Source organism: Portunus trituberculatus, unplaced genomic scaffold (assembly GCF_017591435.1).
Source record: "Portunus trituberculatus isolate SZX2019 unplaced genomic scaffold, ASM1759143v1 PGA_scaffold_202__28_contigs__length_962959, whole genome shotgun sequence".
Lineage (NCBI taxonomy): Eukaryota > Metazoa > Arthropoda > Malacostraca > Decapoda > Portunidae > Portunus > Portunus trituberculatus.
The window spans coordinates 272,673-289,899 of record NW_025541370.1 but is presented as its reverse complement, the minus strand read 5'-3'; the positions used below and the strand labels follow the sequence as shown (position 1 = coordinate 289,899).

The 17,227-nt window shown below is 32.6% G+C and overlaps 1 protein-coding gene across 7 annotated transcripts in view; it reads left to right on the top strand.

Moving 5' to 3' along the window:
• Window positions 1–728: 728 nt before the first annotated feature.
• Window positions 729–17,227, top strand: part of LOC123500319 — a 103,999-nt gene continuing 87,500 nt past the window's right edge. For 4 of the 7 annotated variants that reach the window (XR_006673248.1, XR_006673249.1, XM_045249026.1 and 1 more), the window contains exons 1-3: window positions 734–788; window positions 1,190–1,425; window positions 3,936–4,083. Coding sequence is in view for 4 of the 7 variants with exons in the window: in XM_045249026.1 (XP_045104961.1) it covers window positions 1,280–1,425; window positions 3,936–4,083 (294 nt within the window). In the remaining 3 variants the exon portion in view is untranslated. Of the gene's footprint in view, window positions 789–1,189; window positions 1,426–3,935; window positions 4,090–5,713; window positions 5,900–17,227 lie in introns of those variants that run through there. The other 3 variants (XM_045249023.1, XR_006673250.1, XM_045249022.1) reach the window with 3 other exon arrangements.

Genomic DNA, 17,227 nt, shown 5'->3' with positions numbered 1-17,227 from the left:
AGTTTAGAGTTTAATGGTTTTGTTTTACATTAATGCTCTTTCACTCGTTCACTTCTGGTTCTAGGTCAGTGTTGGATGCCTGAGAAGAGAGTTTATATTGTCTAATATTTTTCGAAAGAAATATAAAGTGGAAATGGCTGGACGTTTTGGCAGCGTTATAAGTGGAAATGTTTATATACTCTTTATATACTTAATTTAGACATTTTTTTAAAACTAGTTAAGCAGGAGATGTTTTGATGGTTTGGATATTAATTAAAGTTTCTAATAAGTCATAAAAAAGTAAGCATTCGGCCTTGGCTTCGTTTTTTCTTTAAGTCATTTTTAAAATTATATACGTAATTCAGCCGATTCGCCACTATTCCCGCGCTCTTGATGACGTCACAGCCAAGGTGGTGACTCATGGCCCAGGCTGGCGTCCCTCCCTCCCTACCGCCCAGTTCGTCGATATTTTGCCTAATATCTAGTGATTTCTACGTGTTTTCATGTGTTTCTTGGCTCAGGTGTGTAGATATTAGTAGCAGAAGGAAGAAGAAGAGAAATAAATGAGGATGAGGAGGAAGGAAGGATAAAGGGAGGAATAAGTGTAGGAGCAGGCAAGCTACAATAGGTACTCTCCCTCCACTTCCTCAATATTTTGCCTAATATCTCGTGTTTTCTAAGTGTTTTGATGTGTTTCTAGGCTCAGGCGTGTAGATGGAAGCAGTAGAAGAAAGAAAAAAAGGAAGAGGACGAAGAAGAAAGGAAAAATGGAAGTGGAAGAGGAGGAGGAGCCAAGCCACAATATTTAGGTAAGTCCCCTTTTTAATGTTACCGTTCTTTATAACGCATTTTTGTGTTTTTGGGTTATACCTGAAGTATTTTGAGTATGTTTGGTAGTGTTGCAGGGTGTTTTCAGTGTGTGTTGGATGTTTTTAGGTATATTTTACATATCTTGAGTGTGGTGTAGAGGGGTATTTGAATGTATGGGTGTGTTCTGAGTGCGGTTAGGAGAATTTCGAGGTGTTGTATGGTGTTTTAGATTAGTTTTAAGGGTTTGAAGTGGTCTGTGCGATTGTGTGGAGTGTGTGGGGATGATTTTGGTGTAGTTAGATGTTTCTAGTTGAGTTATGGGTTTATTTGTTAATATTTTGAAGTGTTGCATAGTGTTTTGAGTGTGTTTTGGGTTAATGTCCTCACTTACTTTTGCTAGTCTTGTATAATTTCATGGTATGATGGACGCAGCTGAGGTGGGCCTCCGCTGTGGCCAGGCAGTTCAGCCTTGCCGTCAACCCTCCAGGTGATGAGTGAGTTGCCGGTTGAGCTGGAGTGTCCTGGTATTGGGGGCTCGTCTGGTATTGTAGACAACCATCTGTGTAACCTTTTCGTGAAGAGGTCCGGTGTGACCCCTGGCAGGTTCGTGATGGTGTCCGGCACAGCGTTGAAGAGGTGAGCACCATTGTGTGAGAAGCAGTTGTCCATGCAAGTCTTTATTTTATGAGCCGTTGCTTCACATAGCACAACCGCCCTCTTCTTGGATGTGGTCAAGTTGTATAGGCAGGATATCAACATGTTAGAAGCAGTTCAGAGAAGAGCAACTAGGATGATACCAGCATTAAAGTGGCTGGAGTATAGAGATAGATTAAAGGAATTAAACATGTTTTCATTTGAGAGGAGATGTATAAGAGGGGATATGATAGAGTTATTTAAAATGTTCTCAGATACAAACTACATAGATGTGAGATCTTTCTTTACCTTAGAGGAGGGAAATAGGACTAGAAATCATGGCAGGAAGATTAGAAAGCAAGGCTGCAGGTTAGATATAAGAAAATATTTCTTTAGTCGTAGACTTCTGGAATGCGTTGCCAGAGACGGTTGTAAATAGCACTAGTTTGACAATGTTTAAAAACAGATTAGATAAGCACTTAAATTTATTAGATTTATAATTATGTATAGCGCTGCATGATAGTTTTTATAAGAAATTTACTATAGTTAAACAAGACATGATCCCCATGTATGGGGACCACAAATTGTAGAGGATTTCGCTGCAGGACTTAGCCCTGTTAATGGGCCAAATATTTAAAATTAGTATATAATGTATTGTGTACTTGTAAGTGTATCTTTAAGTACTGATGACGAGGTCACTGTGCGACTGATACAGGATAACCTAGATGGGCCCTGGTGGCCCTTTGTTTTAATATTATTTATGTTATGTTATGCCCACATTTGGTACAAGGCCCTCCAGGATCTTGGGATTTTGAGCATTTTAAAGTGGTTTGGGTGTGTTTTGTGGTGTATATTCTGATTGTGATTTGTAAAGCGCAGGGCAGGCATGTTTTTTGGGGGTGATTGAAATATTAGTGTTAGTGAAACAGGAGTCTTTTAGAAATACAACTTAGGCGACCACTGTTTTCAAAGTCCACAGTTAGGAGGAAGTTTGTTCTTAAGAGTGTTTCTGCTTTTGATTTGATAGATATCATGTTAATCTGTCAATAGATCATCAAACATCCCTTCAAAACTGGAGGGGTTTGGGTGTGTTTTGGGGTTTTTGGGGTGAAAGAGTGTGTTTTTGTGGGGTTTGGGTGTGTTTTTGGGTGTTTGAGTGTTTTGGGGATTTGGGGATATTTGGGTGTGTGATTAGGGATGTTTTTTGGGGTGTTTTGAGTGTGCTTTGGTTGTGTTTAGGATGTGTTTGGATGTGTTTGGGTGATGTTTGGATGTGTGTCTCATCTGCATGTTCAAACACTAGCAGGTGGTGTGACTTCATTTTTATTTTTTTTCTTACTTTTCAACAATGGTTGTGGTGGTAGTGGTGGTGGTGATGGTTGTGGTGATAGTGGTGGAGTGGTGTGGTGGTGGTTGTGGTGGTGGTGATGGTGTGGTGGTGGTGGTGGTGGTGTGGTGGTGGTGGTGGTGGTGGTGGTGGTGGTGGTGGTGGTGGTGGTGATGGTGTGGTGGTAGTGGTGTTGTGGTGGTGGTGGTGTGTGGTGGTGGTGGTGGTGGTGGTGGTGGTGGGTGGTGGTGGTGGTGGTGGTGGTGGTGGTGGTGGTGGTGGTGGTGGTGGTGGTGTGGTGGTGGTGGTGGTGGTGGTGGTAGTGGTGTGGTGGTGGTGGTGGTGGTGGTGGTGGTGGTGGTGGTGGTGGTGGTGGTGGTGGTGGTGGTGGTGGTGGTGGTGGTGGTGGTGGTGGTGGTGGTGGTGGTGGTGGTGGTGGTGGTGGTGGTGGTGGTGGTGGTGGGTGGTGGTGGTGGTGGTGGTGGTGGTGGTGGTGGTGGTGGTGGTGGTGGTGGTGGTGGTGGTGGTGGTGGTGGTGGTGGTGGTGGTGGTGGTGGTGGTGGTGGTGGTGGTGGTGGTGGTGGTGGTGGTGGTGGTGGTGGTGGTGGTGGTGGTGGTGGTGGTGGTGGTGGTGGTGGTGGTGGTGGTGGTGGCGGTGGTGGTGGTGGTGGTGGTAGGGGTGATGGTGGAAATGGGTGATGGTGGAGTTGGATCAGTGAAAATGGGTGAATGGAAAAGAGTAGTGGTAGTGGAAATGGATCAGCAGAAATGGGTGAAAGTGGAAATGGGTGATGGTGAAAATGGGTGGTGTTGGAAACCAGTGATGGTGGAAATAGACAAAATTAATTTTTTTTAATTTGAAAGTCAACTTTTTTAATTTGAAGTTCAGGTTTTTTCATTTGAAAGTTAAAAGGTGTACACTTATCCAATTTTTCTTTGAACTCTGCACACTCATTGGTGACACCACTTCTTCACCCAAACTGTTCCACGTCTCAACACATCTTTGCGGGAAACTCTATTTTTTAACATCTCTCAGACATCTTCCCTTCCTCAGCTTTTTACTATGCGATCTTGTTGTTTGAATGTCATATTCTTCTCTCAGTCTAACCTAACCTTGTCATTTTATTGATTGATTTATTTATTTTTCCCTAACCTAATCTAATCTAACCTAACCAAACATTTGCAGGTCCGCAGAAAACAACACGCCGATTTATTTGAAGTCAAGGATGGAGATTAAAATGGCCTTGAAAAACACCACACCTGTTTTGTCCACCGCCATCACCACCTTTTCCCAGATCAAGGAAGTGTATTACAGACTCACACATAAGGAAGAGGTGTGAGTGAGTGTGTTTGGATACATTTGGGTGTGTTTTGTGTCTGTTTGGGTGTGTTTTGAGGTGTTTTGAATGTGTTTGGTGTGTATTAGGGTTCTTGGGAGCATTTGGGGTGTGTTTTGGATGTGTTTTGAGTGTGTTTAGATGTGTTTTGGTATGTTTGGATATATTCAGGTGTGTTTGAGTGTGTTTCATGTGTTTTGGTATGGTTGGGTATATTGAGGTGTGTTTGGGTGTGTTTTGAGTGTTTGGGTGTGTTTTGGTATGTTTGGGTATATTGAGGTGTATTTGGGTGTGTTTGAGTCTGTTTAGGTGTGTTTTGAGTGTGTTTGTGTATATTCAGATGTGTTTGGATGTGTTTTGAGTGTGTTTGGGTGTGTATGAGTGTGTTTGGGTGTGGTTTGAGCGTGTTTCATGTGTTTTGGTATGTTTGGGTATATTGAGGTGTGTTTGGGTGTGTATGAGTGAGTGAGTGTGTTTAGATGTGTTTTGATATGTTTAGCTATATTGAGGTATGTTTGGGTGTGTATAAGTGAGTTTGGGTGTGTTTTGAGTGTGTTTAGATGTGTTTTGGTATGTTTGGGTATATTGAGGTGTGTTTGAATGTGTTTGGGTGTGCACTACCATCTATACAAGACTTATATTATAAAGACAGTATATAAATATCACTGATATGTTACATGAAACAAACAGCTCTCAAACATTTTACTTGAGTGGGAAAGGAGTGCTAGAACAAGCAAGGAGAGAATGTATGGACAGAGGGAGGTGGAGGCTCTTCTGCCGTAGCCACCCGTTATGGGACACTCCTGCAGAGAGTGAGGCATAAGAGAATAGAATAGATAAATAGATTCAAACAAATTGAACTACTATACTTACTGATAATGGTATCCTGCAACTTCAAGATGGCAAAAACTGTGTTTCTCTCCTTTGCCACAGCAGTTGTATTGCACAGCCAAGGAGTTTGTCACAGCATACCTAAGAATGCACTTCATTGTGTCTTGCAGGTTAGCACCCCTATCACACAAAAATGTGCAATCTGAAATGGAAAAGAAAAATCTTATACCTAATCTAACACACACAATCATTCACAAATAATCACCACTCCAATGCTTACCATAAACTAATTTGAAGTAATATCCCACTCAATTGAAAACTCAAGAAAACTGCTTGTTCAGCTTTATATTCACCCTTGCATTGGATTTGGTAAGTTGAGGTTGTTATTTAAGCCTCATTATCACTGCAATAAAGTACTAAGCATTAACCTGAACCACGTGACTCCTATACTGATCTCCGTTAATAATGAAATACTAGCTTTGATAAGCACACCACACTAACTCCCTCCTTCTCCTCTTTACAGGTGAGTACCTGTATCACAGGTCACACCGTGGGACTGACACCGCTGGAGCAACCCTTCGGAATAAAGTCTAGTACAAATTACGGTTTGCTAGGCATTAGGTGTTAGGCATAAGGCGATAGGCAGCATGGCTAACCATTCTCTTCCAGGTACATGTTAATTATCTAGTCTTCTCCAGTAATGCCCTGGTTAGCGCACCGTGGCGGCAATCCTAGAGCCTCAGTTTTATTTATTTTTTGGGTGTGTGGTTTGATATGGTATTTTTTGTTGTTCCAGGGTTGCGTGGTAGGTGCGTTCACTGGTCTGGGCTGTGTTGGTGCGTGTTCTGAAGAGATGACTGCAGAAACGCTGGCTGCTGATGACTACAGCCGCACAGAGGTAGTGTATTGTACAAGCTGGATGGAAGTATGCAAACCTCGCAATGAAGATGGAAAAGTTGAGGAAATGGTTCTTCTATCTTGACTTTTGCCTAAAATAAGCATCTTGTGTGTGTGTGTGTGTGTGTGTGTGTGTGTGTGTGTGTGTGTGTGTGTGTGTGTATTTACCTAGTTCTAGTTTTACAGAGCCTGGGATTTATGCTTGTGTGGCCCGTCTCCATATCTACACTTATCCAATCTTACTTTAAAAGTATGCACACTCGTTGCAGACACTACTTCATTTAAACTGTTCCACGTCTCAATACATCTTTGCGGGAAACTATATATTTTTACATCTCTCAGACGTGTGTGTGTGTGTGTGTAGGTAAGATTATTATTATTTTTTACAGGTCTAATTAATACTTATTTCTTACAGGTCAAACTAATATCTCTCCTTTTCTCTGGCAGGACAAACTAATCTTTCTCAGTTTTTTAAACATATAGTGTTATTCATGCGTTTTGCCTGTTTTTCATTGTTTTGGTGCGTGAAAAAATCTGAAAACACTTTTTTCCCTCTTTCTTTGGTTTCTTTATATTGCCTTGTTTTCATCAATTTTATCGTTCTAAGGTATAAAAATGTGAAATGACGAATATAAAAAATTTTCAATCGATATAGTCTTTTTCCATAAAACACCTTGAAAACACATAAATAAGACGTTTCAACAAATATAGTGTTTTGCCTGCATTTCTGAGTTTTGGTGCATAAAATGCTGGAAAACACCTAAATAACCCATTGTTGACATATATCAGTTCGTTAAGCAAATAGTGTTATTCATGCGTTTTGCCTGTTTTTCTATGTTTTGGTGCAAAAAAAAACTGAAAACTACTAAAATAAAATTTTTATGTTCCTCTTTCTTTTGTTTCTCTATATTGCCTTGTTTTCATCAAGTTCATCGTTCTGAGGCATAAAATGTAAAATGGCTTGAATGTTGAATGTTTTTTTTTTTTTTTTTTTTTTTTTTTTTTTTTTTTTTTTATACCTTAAAAACACATAAATAAGACATTATAAGAAATATAGTGTTTTCCTGCATTTCTGAGTTTTGGTGCATGAAATGCTTGAAAACACCAAAATAACCCGTTTTTGACATATATCAGTTCCTTAAACAAATATTGTTTAATCATGCGTTTTGCCTGCATTTCTGTGTTTTGGTGAAGAAAAAGCTGAAAACTACTAAACTAACAAGTTTTCCTTACTTTTTCTTTGGTTGTCTCTATATTGGCTTTTCATGAATTTTATCATTTAGAAGTATAACAATGTAAAATGACTTTAATATTCAAAACTCTCAATCGATAGTTTTTTTTTTTTTTTTTTTTTTTTTTTTATTTATTTTTTTTTTTTTCCATAAAACTCCTTAAAAACACATAAATAAGACATATAGTGTTTTGCCTGCATTTCTGAGTTTTGGTGCATAAAATGCTGGATAACATCAAAATAACCCATTGTTGACATACTTCAGTTCCCTAAACAAATAGTGTTTTATCATGTGTTTTGCCTGCATTTCTGTGTTTTAGTGCAAAAAATGCTGAAACTAATAAAATAACACGTTTTTGTTACTTTTACTTTCGTTCTCTATATTGGCTTGTTTTCATCAATTCTATCGTTTTGAAGCAAAAAAATGTAAAATGACTTCAATAAAACTCCTTGAAAACACAAATAAGAAGTTTCAATATATATAGTGTTTTGCCTGCATTTTTGAGATTTAGTGCATAAAATGCAGGAAAACACCATAATAACCCATTTTTGACATATTTCACTTCCTTAAACAAATAGTTTGTAATCAAGCGTTTTGCCTGCATTTTTGTGTTTTCCTGCAAAAACAAGCCAATATAGAGAAATGCAAGTAGAAGTAACCAAGACGAGTTATTTTAATAGGCTTCAGCTTTTTTTGCACCAAAACACAAAAATGCAGACAAAATGCATGATTACACATTATTGGTTTAAGGAACTGAAATATGTCAAAAATGGGTTATTAAGGTGTTTTCCTGCATTTATGCACCAAAACTCAGAAATGCACGCAAAAGACTATATTTCTTCAAACGTCTTATTGATGTGCTTTTAATGTTTTATGAAATAAAAAAACTTGATTGAAAATTTTGTATATTAATTACATTTTACATTGTTATGTTTCAAAATGATAAAATTGATGAAAACAAGCCAATATTGAGAAATGAAAGTAAAAGTAAGAAAAACGTGTTATTTTAGTAGTTTCAGCTTTTTTACCAAAACACAGAAATGCAGGAAAAACAAATGATTACACAATATTTGTTTAAGGAACTGAAATATGTAAAAAATGGGTTATATTGGTGTATTCCAGCATTTTATACACCAAAAACTCAGAAATGCAGCAAAACACCATATTTGTTAAAACATCTTATTTATGTGTTTTTAAGGTGTTTTATGATTTTTTTTTTTCATAAAATATCTTAAAAACAAATAAATAAGACTTTTTTTTAACAAATATAGTGTTTTGCCAGCATTTCTTGGTTTTGGTGCATAAAATGCTGGACAACACAAAAATAACCCATTGTTGACATAATTCAGTTCCTTAAACAAATAGTATTTTATCATGCGTTTTGCCTGCATTTTTGTGTTTTAGTGCAAAAAATGCTGAAACTACTAAAATAACACGTTATTGTTACTTTTACTTTGGTTTCTCTATATTGGCTTGTTTCATCAATTCTATTGTTCTGAAGCATAAAAATATAAAATGACTTGAATATAAAAAATTTTCAATGGAGATAGTCTTTTTTCATAAAACACCTTGAAAACACATAAATAAGAAGTTTAAAAAAATATAGTGTTTTGCCTGCATTTCTGAGTTTTAGTGCATAAAATGCTGGAAAACACCATAATAACCCATTTTTGACATATTTCAGTTCCTTTAACAAATAGTGTGTAATCATGCGTTTTGCCTGCATTTTTTGTGTTTTCAAGACGAGTTATTTTGCAAAAACAAGCTTTCAGCTTTTTGCACCAAAACACAAAAATGCAGAGAAAACGCATGATTACACATTATTTGTCTAAGGAACTGAAATATCTCAAAAATTGGTTATTAAAGTGTTTTTCCTGCATTTTATGCACCAAAACTCAGAAATGCACGCAAAAGACTATATTTCTTTAAACGTCTTATTTACGTGCTTTTAAAATATTTTATGAAAAAAAGAAACTCGATTGAAAATTTTGTATATTAATTTCATTTTACATTGTTATGTTTTACATTGTTAGTGTTTTGCCTGCTTTTCTGAGTTTTGATGCATAAAATGCTGGAAAACACAAAAATAACCCATTGTTGACATAATTCAGTTCCTTAAACAAATAGTATTTTATCATGCGTTTTGCCTGCATTTCTGTGTTTTAGTGCAAAAAATGCTGAAACTACTAAAATAACACGTTATTGTTACTTGTACTTTGTTTCTCTATATTGGCTTGTTTTCATCAATTCTATTGTTTTGAAGCATAAAAATGTAAAATGACTTGAATATAAAACATTTTCAATGGAGATAGTCTTTTTTCATAAAACACCTTAAAAACACATAAATAAGAAGTTTAAAAAAATATAGTGTTTTGCCTGCATTTCTGAGTTTTAGTGCATAAAATGCTGGAAAACACCATAATAACCCATTTTGACATATTTCAGTTCCTTTAACAAATAGTGTGTAATCATGCGTTTTGCCTGCATTTTTTGTGTTTTCCTGCAAAAAGAAGCCAATATAGAGAAATGCAATTAGAAGTAACCAAGACTAGTTATTTTAATAGCTTTCAGCTTTTTTTGCACCAAAACACAAAAATGCAGACAAAACGCATGATTACACATTATTTGTTTAAGGAACTGAAATATGTGAAAAATGGGTTATTAATGTGTTTTTCAGCATTTTATGCATTTTATGCACCAAAACTCAGAAATTCACAAAAGAATATATTTTTTCAAACGTCTTATTTATGTGCTTTTAAAATGTTTTATGAAAAAAAAAATTTGATTGAAAATGTTGTATATTAATTTCATTTTACATTGTTATGTTTCAAAACAATACAATTGATGAAAATAAGCCAATATAGAGAAACAAAAGTAAAAGTAGAAAAAAATGTTTTTTTATTAATTTTCAGCTTTTTTGCACCAAAACACAGAAATGCAGGAAAAGCAAATGATTACACAATATTTGTTTAAGGAAGTGAAATATGTCAAAAATGGGTTATATTGGTGTATTCCAGCATTTTATACACCAAAAGTCAAAATGCAGGCAAAACACTATATTTATTAAAACATATTTATTTTATGTTTTTTATAAGGTGTTTTATATAAAATGTAAAAAAAATTTTTTCCATAAAACACCTTAAAACACATAAATAAGACTTTTAACAAATATAGTGTTTTGCCAGCATTTCTGAGTTTTGGTGCACAAAATATTGGAAAACACCTAAATAACCCATATTTGACATATATCAGTTCTTTAACAAATAGTGTTATTCATGCGTTTTGCCTGCTTTTCTGTGTTTTGGTCACAAAAAAAAGCTGAAAACTACTAAAATAACACTTTATCTTCCTCTTTCTTTGGTTTCTCTATATTGCCTTGTTTTCATCAATTTTATTGTTCTGAGGCATAAAAATGTAAAATGACTTGAATATACAAAATTTTCATAATCAGATAGTTTCATTTTTTCATAAAACACCTGCAAGTAAAAACACATAATTAAAACATTTTAACAAATATAGTGTTTTGACTGCCGTTTCTGAGTTTTGGTGCATAAAATGCTGGAAAACACCAAAATAACCCATTGTTGACATAATTCAGTTCCTTAAACAAATAGTATTTTATCATGCGTTTTGCCTGCATTTCTGTGTTTTAGTGCAAAAATGCTGAAACTACTAAAATAACACGTTATTGTTACTTTTACTTTGGTTTTCTATATTGGCTTGTTTTCATCAATTCTATTGTTTTGAAACATAAAAGTATGTAAAATGACTTGAATATAAAAATTTTCAATGGAGATAGTCTTTTTTTCATAAAACACCTTGAAAACACATAAATAAGAAGTTTAAAAAATATAGTGTTTTGCCTGCATTTCTGAGTTTTGGTGCATAAAATGCTGGAAAACACCATAATAACCCATTTTGACATATTTCAGTTCCTTTAACAAATAGTGTGTAATCATGCGTTTTGCCTGCATTTTGTGTTTTCCTGCAAAAAAAGCCAATATAGAGAAATGCAATTAGAAGTAACCAAGACTAGTTATTTTAATATCTTTCAGCTTTTTTGCACCAAAACACAAAATGCAGACAAAACGCATGATTACACATTATTTGTTTAAGGAACTGAAATATGTGAAAAATGGTTATTTGTGTGTTTTCAGCATTTTATGCACCAAAACTCAGAAATTCACGCAAAAGAATATATTTTTCAAACGTCTTATTTATGTGCTTTTAAAATGTTTTATGAAAAAAAAAAAAAATTTGATTGAAAATTTTGTATATTAATTTCATTTTACATTGTTATGTTTCAAAACAATAAAATTAATGAAAGTAAGCCAATATAGAGAAACAAAAGTAAAAGTTAAAAAACATGTTATTTTATTAGTTTTCAGCTTTTTTTTGCACCAAAACACAGAAATGCAGGAAAAGCAAATGATTACACAATATTTGTTTAAGGAAGTGAAATATGTCAAAAATGGGTTATATTGGTGTATTCCAGCATTTTATACACCAAAAGTCAAAATTGCAGGCAAAACACTATATTTATTAAAACATATTATTTATGTGTGTTTTTAAGGTGTTTTATGAAATTTTTTTTTTTTTCCATAAAACACCTTAAAAACACATAAATAAGACTTTTTAACAAATATAGTGTTTTGCCAGCATTTCTGAGTTTTGGTGCACAAAATATTGGAAAACACCTAAATATTAACCCATATTTGACATATATCAGTTCTTTAAGCAAATAGTGTTATTCATGCGTTTTGCCTGCTTTTCTGTGTTTTGGTACAAAAGAAAGCTGAAAACTACTAAAATAACACTTTATCTTCCTCTTTCTTTGGTGTCTCTATATTGCCTTGTTTTCATCAATTTTATTGTTCTGAGGCATAAAAATGTAAAATGACTTGAATATACAAAATTTCTAATAGATAGTTTTTTTTTCATAAAACACCTAAAAAACACATAATTAAAACATTTTAACAAATATAGTGTTTTGACTACGTTTCTGAGTTTTGGTGCATAAAATGCTGGAAACACCAAAATAACCCATTGTTGACATAATTCAGTTCCTTAAACAAATAGTATTTTATCATGCGTTTTGCCTGCATTTCTGTGTTTTAGTGCAAAAAATCCTGAAACTACTAAAATAACACGTTATTGTTACTTGTACTTTGGATTTTCTATATTGGCTTGTTTTCATCAATTCTGTCGTTTTGAAACATAAAAATGTAAAATGACTTGAATATAAAAAATTTTCAATAGTGATAATCTTTTTTCATAAAACACCTTGAAAACACATAAATAAGAAGTTTCAATAAATATAGTGTTTTGCCTGCATTTCTGAGTTTTGGTGTATAAAATGCTGGAAAACACCATAATAACCCATTTTTGACATATTTCAGTTCCTTTAACAAATAGTGTGTATTCATGCGTTTTGCCTGCATTTTGTGTGTTTTTCTGCAAAAACAAGCCAATATAGAGAAATGCAAGTAGAAGTAACCAAGACGAATTATTTTAATAGCTTTCAGCTTTTTTTGCACCAAAACACAAAAATGTAGGCAAAACGCATGATTACACATTTGTTTAAGGAATTGAAATATGTCAAAATGGTTATTGTTGTTTTCCTGCATTTTATGCACCAAAACTCAGAAATGCACGCAAAAGACTATATTTCTTCAAACGTCTTATTTATGTGTTTTTAATATGTTTTATGAAAAAAAACTTGATTGAAAATTTTGTATATTAATTTCATTTTACATTGTTATGTTTACATTGTATAGTGTTTTGCCTGCTTTTCTGAGTTTTGGTGCATAAAATGCTGGAAAACACCAAAATAACCCATTGTTGACATAATTCAGTTCCTTAAACAAATAGTATTTTATCATGCGTTTTGCCTGCATTTTGTGTTTTAGTGCAAAAATGCTGAAACTACTAAAATAACACGTTATTGTTACTTTACTTTGGTTTTTCTATATTGGCTTGTTTTCATCAATTCTATTGTTTTGAAGCATAAAAATGTAAAATGACTTGAATATAAAAATTTTCAATGGAGATAGTCTTTTTCATAAAACACCTTGAAAACACATAAATAAGAAGTTTAAAAATATAGTGTTTTGCCTGCATTTCTGAGTTTTGGTGCATAAAATGCTGGAAAACACCATAATAACCCATTTTGACATATTTCAGTTCCTTTAACAAATAGTGTGTAATCATGCGTTTTGCCTGCATTTTTGTGTTTTCCTGTGAAAAAAAGCCAATATAGAAAATGCAATTAGAAGTAACCAAGACTAGTTATATTAATATCTTTCAGCTTTTTTGCACCAAAACACAAAATGCAGACAAAACGCATGATTACACATTATTTGTTTAAGGAACTGAAATATGAAAAATGGTTATTAATGTTTTCAGCATTTTATGCACCAAAACTCAGAAAACACGCAAAAAATATATTTTTCAAACGTCTTATTTATGTGCTTTTAAAATGTTTTATGAAAAAAAAAAAAAAATTTGATTGAAAATTTCATTTTACATTGTTATGTTTCAAAAAAAAATTGATGAAAACAAAGCCAATATAGAGAAACAAAAGTAAAAGTTAGAAAAACATGTTATTTTATTAGTTTTCAGCTTTTTTTTGCACCAAAACACAGAAATGCAGGAAAAGCAAATGATTACACAATATTTGTTTAAGGAAGTGAAATATGTCAAAATGGTTATATTGGTGTATTCAGCATTTTATACACCAAAGTCAAAATTGCAGGCAAAACACTATATTTATTAAAACATATTATTTTTATGTGTTTTTAATGTTTTATGAAAAAAATTTTTTTTTCCATAAAACACCTTAATAACACACAAATAAGACTTTTTAACAAATATAGTGTTTTGCCAGCATTTCTGAGTTTTGGTGCACAAAATATTGGAAAACACCTAAATATTACCCAACCCATATTTGACATATATCAGTTCTTTAACAAATAGTGTTATTCATGCGTTTTGCCTGCTTTTCTGTGTTTTGGTACAAAAGAAAGCTGAAAACTACTAAAATAACACTTTATCTTCCTCTTTCTTTGGTGTCTCTATATTGCCTTGTTTTCATCAATTTTATTGTTCTGAGGCATAAAAATGTAAAATGACTTGAATATACAAAATTTCTAATAGATAGTTTTTTTTTCATAAAACACCTAAAAAACACATAATTAAAACATTTTAACAAATATAGTGTTTTGACTACGTTTCTGAGTTTTGGTGCATAAAATGCTGGAAACACCAAAATAACCCATTGTTGACATAATTCAGTTCCTTAAACAAATAGTATTTTATCATGCGTTTTGCCTGCATTTCTGTGTTTTAGTGCAAAAAATGCTGAAACTACTAAAATAACACGTTATTGTTACTTGTACTTTGGTTTTTCTATATTGGCTTGTTTTCATCAATTCTATCGTTATGAAACATAAAAATGTAAAATGACTTGAATATAAAAAATTTTCAATAGTGATAATCTTTTTTCATAAAACACCTTGAAAACACATATATAAGAAGTTTCAATAAATATAGTGTTTTGCCTGCATTTCTGAGTTTTGGTGCATAAAATGCTGGAAAACACCATAATAACCCTTTTTGACATATTTCAGTTCCTTTAACAAATAGTGTGTAATCATGCGTTTTGCCTGCATTTTTTGTGTTTTCCTGCGAAAAGAAGCCAATATAGAGAAATGCAATTAGAAGTAACCAAGACTAGTTATATTAATAGCTTTCAGCTTTTTGCACCAAAACACAAAATGCAGACAAAACGCATGATTACACATTATTTGTTTAAGGAACTGAAATATGAAAAATGGGTTATTAATGTGTTTTCAGCATTTTATGCACCAAAACTCAGAAAACACGCAAAAGAATATATTTTTCAAACGTCTTATTTATGTGCTTTTAAAATGTTTTATGAAAAAAAAAAAATTTGATTGAAAATGTTGTATATTAATTTCATTTTACATTGTTATGTTTCAAAACAATAAAATTAATGAAAAAAAGCCAATATAGAGAAACAAAAGTAAAAGTTAGAAAAACATGTTATTTTATTAGTTTTCAGCTTTTTTTTGCACCAAAACACAGAAATGCAGGAAAAGCAAATGATTACACAATATTTGTTTAAGGAAGTGAAATATGTCAAAATGGTTATATTGGTGTATTCAGCATTTTATACACCAAAAGTCAAAATTGCAGGCAAAACACTATATTTATTAAAACATATTATTTGTATGTGTTTTAAGGTGTTTTATGAAAAAAAAATTTTTTTTTCCATAAAACACCTTAGAAACACATAAGTAAGACTTTTTAACAAATATAGTGTTTTGCCAGCATTTCTGAGTTTTGGTGCACAAAATATTGGAAAACACCTAAATATTACCCAACCCATATTTGACATATATCAGTTCTTTAAGCAAATAGTGTTATTCATGCGTTTTGCCTGCTTTTCTGTGTTTTGGTACAAAAGAAAGCTGAAAACTACTAAAATAACACTTTATCTTCCTCTTTCTTTGGTGTCTCTATATTGCCTTGTTTTCATCAATTTTATTGTTCTGAGGCATAAAAATGTAAAATGACTTGAATATACAAAATTTCTAATAGATAGTTTTTTTTTTCATAAAACACCTAAAAAACACATAATTAAAACATTTTAACAAATATAGTGTTTTGACTACGTTTCTGAGTTTTGGTGCATAAAATGCTGGAAACACCAAAATAACCCATTGTTGACATAATTCAGTTCCTTAAACAAATAGTATTTTATCATGCGTTTTGCCTGCATTTCTGTGTTTTAGTGCAAAAAATGCTGAAACTACTAAAATAACACGTTATTCTTACTTGTACTTTGGTTTTTCTATATTGGCTTGTTTTCATCAATTCTATCGTTTTGAAACATAAAAATGTAAAATGACTTGAATATAAAAAATTTTCAATAGTGATAATCTTTTTTCATAAAACACCTTGAAAACACATAAATAAGAAGTTTCAATAAATATAGTGTTTTGCCTGCATTTCTGAGTTTTGGTGCATAAAATGCTGGAAAACACCATAATAACCCATTTTGACATATTTCAGTTCCTTTAACAAATAGTGTGTAATCATGCGTTTTGCCTGCATTTTGTGTTTTCTGCAAAACAAGCCAATATAGAGAAATGCAAGTAGAAGTAACCAAGACGAATTATTTTAATAGCTTTCAGCTTTTTTGCACCAAAACACAAAATGCAGACAAAACGCATGATTACACACTTTGTTTAAGGAATTGAAATATGTGATTACACATTATTTGTTTAAGGAACTGAAATAAAAATGGTTATTAATGTGTTTTCAGCATTTTATGCACCAAAACTCAGAAATTCACGCAAAAGAATATATTTTTTCAAACGTCTTATTTATGTGCTTTTAATATGTTTTATGAAAAAAAAAATTTGATTGAAAATTTTGTATATTAATTTCATTTTACATTGTTATGTTTCAAAACAAAATGCTGAAATTAAAATGAAAATAAGCCAATATAGAGAAACAAAAGTAAAAGTTAGAAAAACATGTTAGTGTTTTTTATTAGTTTTCAGCTTTTTGCACCAAAACACAGAAATGCAGGAAAAGCAAATGATTACACAATATTTGTTTAAGGAAGTGAAATATGTCAAAAATGGGTTATATTGGTGTATTCCAGCATTTTATACACCAAAGTCAAAATGCAGGCAAAACACTATATTTATTAAAACATATTATATTATGTGTTTTAAGGTGTTTTATAAAAAATTTTTATTTTTCCATAAAACACCTTAAAACACATAAATAAGACTTTTTAACAAATATAGTGTTTTGCCAGCATTTCTGAGTTTTGGTGCACAAAATATTGGAAAACACCTAAATATTACCCAACCCATATTTGACATATATCAGTTCTTTAAGCAAATAGTGTTATTCATGCGTTTTGCCTGCTTTTCTGTGTTTTGGTACAAAAGAAAGCTGAAAACTACTAAAATAACACTTTATCTTCCTCTTTCTTTGGTGTCTCTATATTGCCTTGTTTTCATCAATTTTATTGTTCTGAGGCATAAAAATGTAAAATGACTTGAATATACAAAATTTCTAATCGATAGTTTTTTTTTTCATAAAACACCTAAAAAACACATAATTAAAACATTTTAACAAAT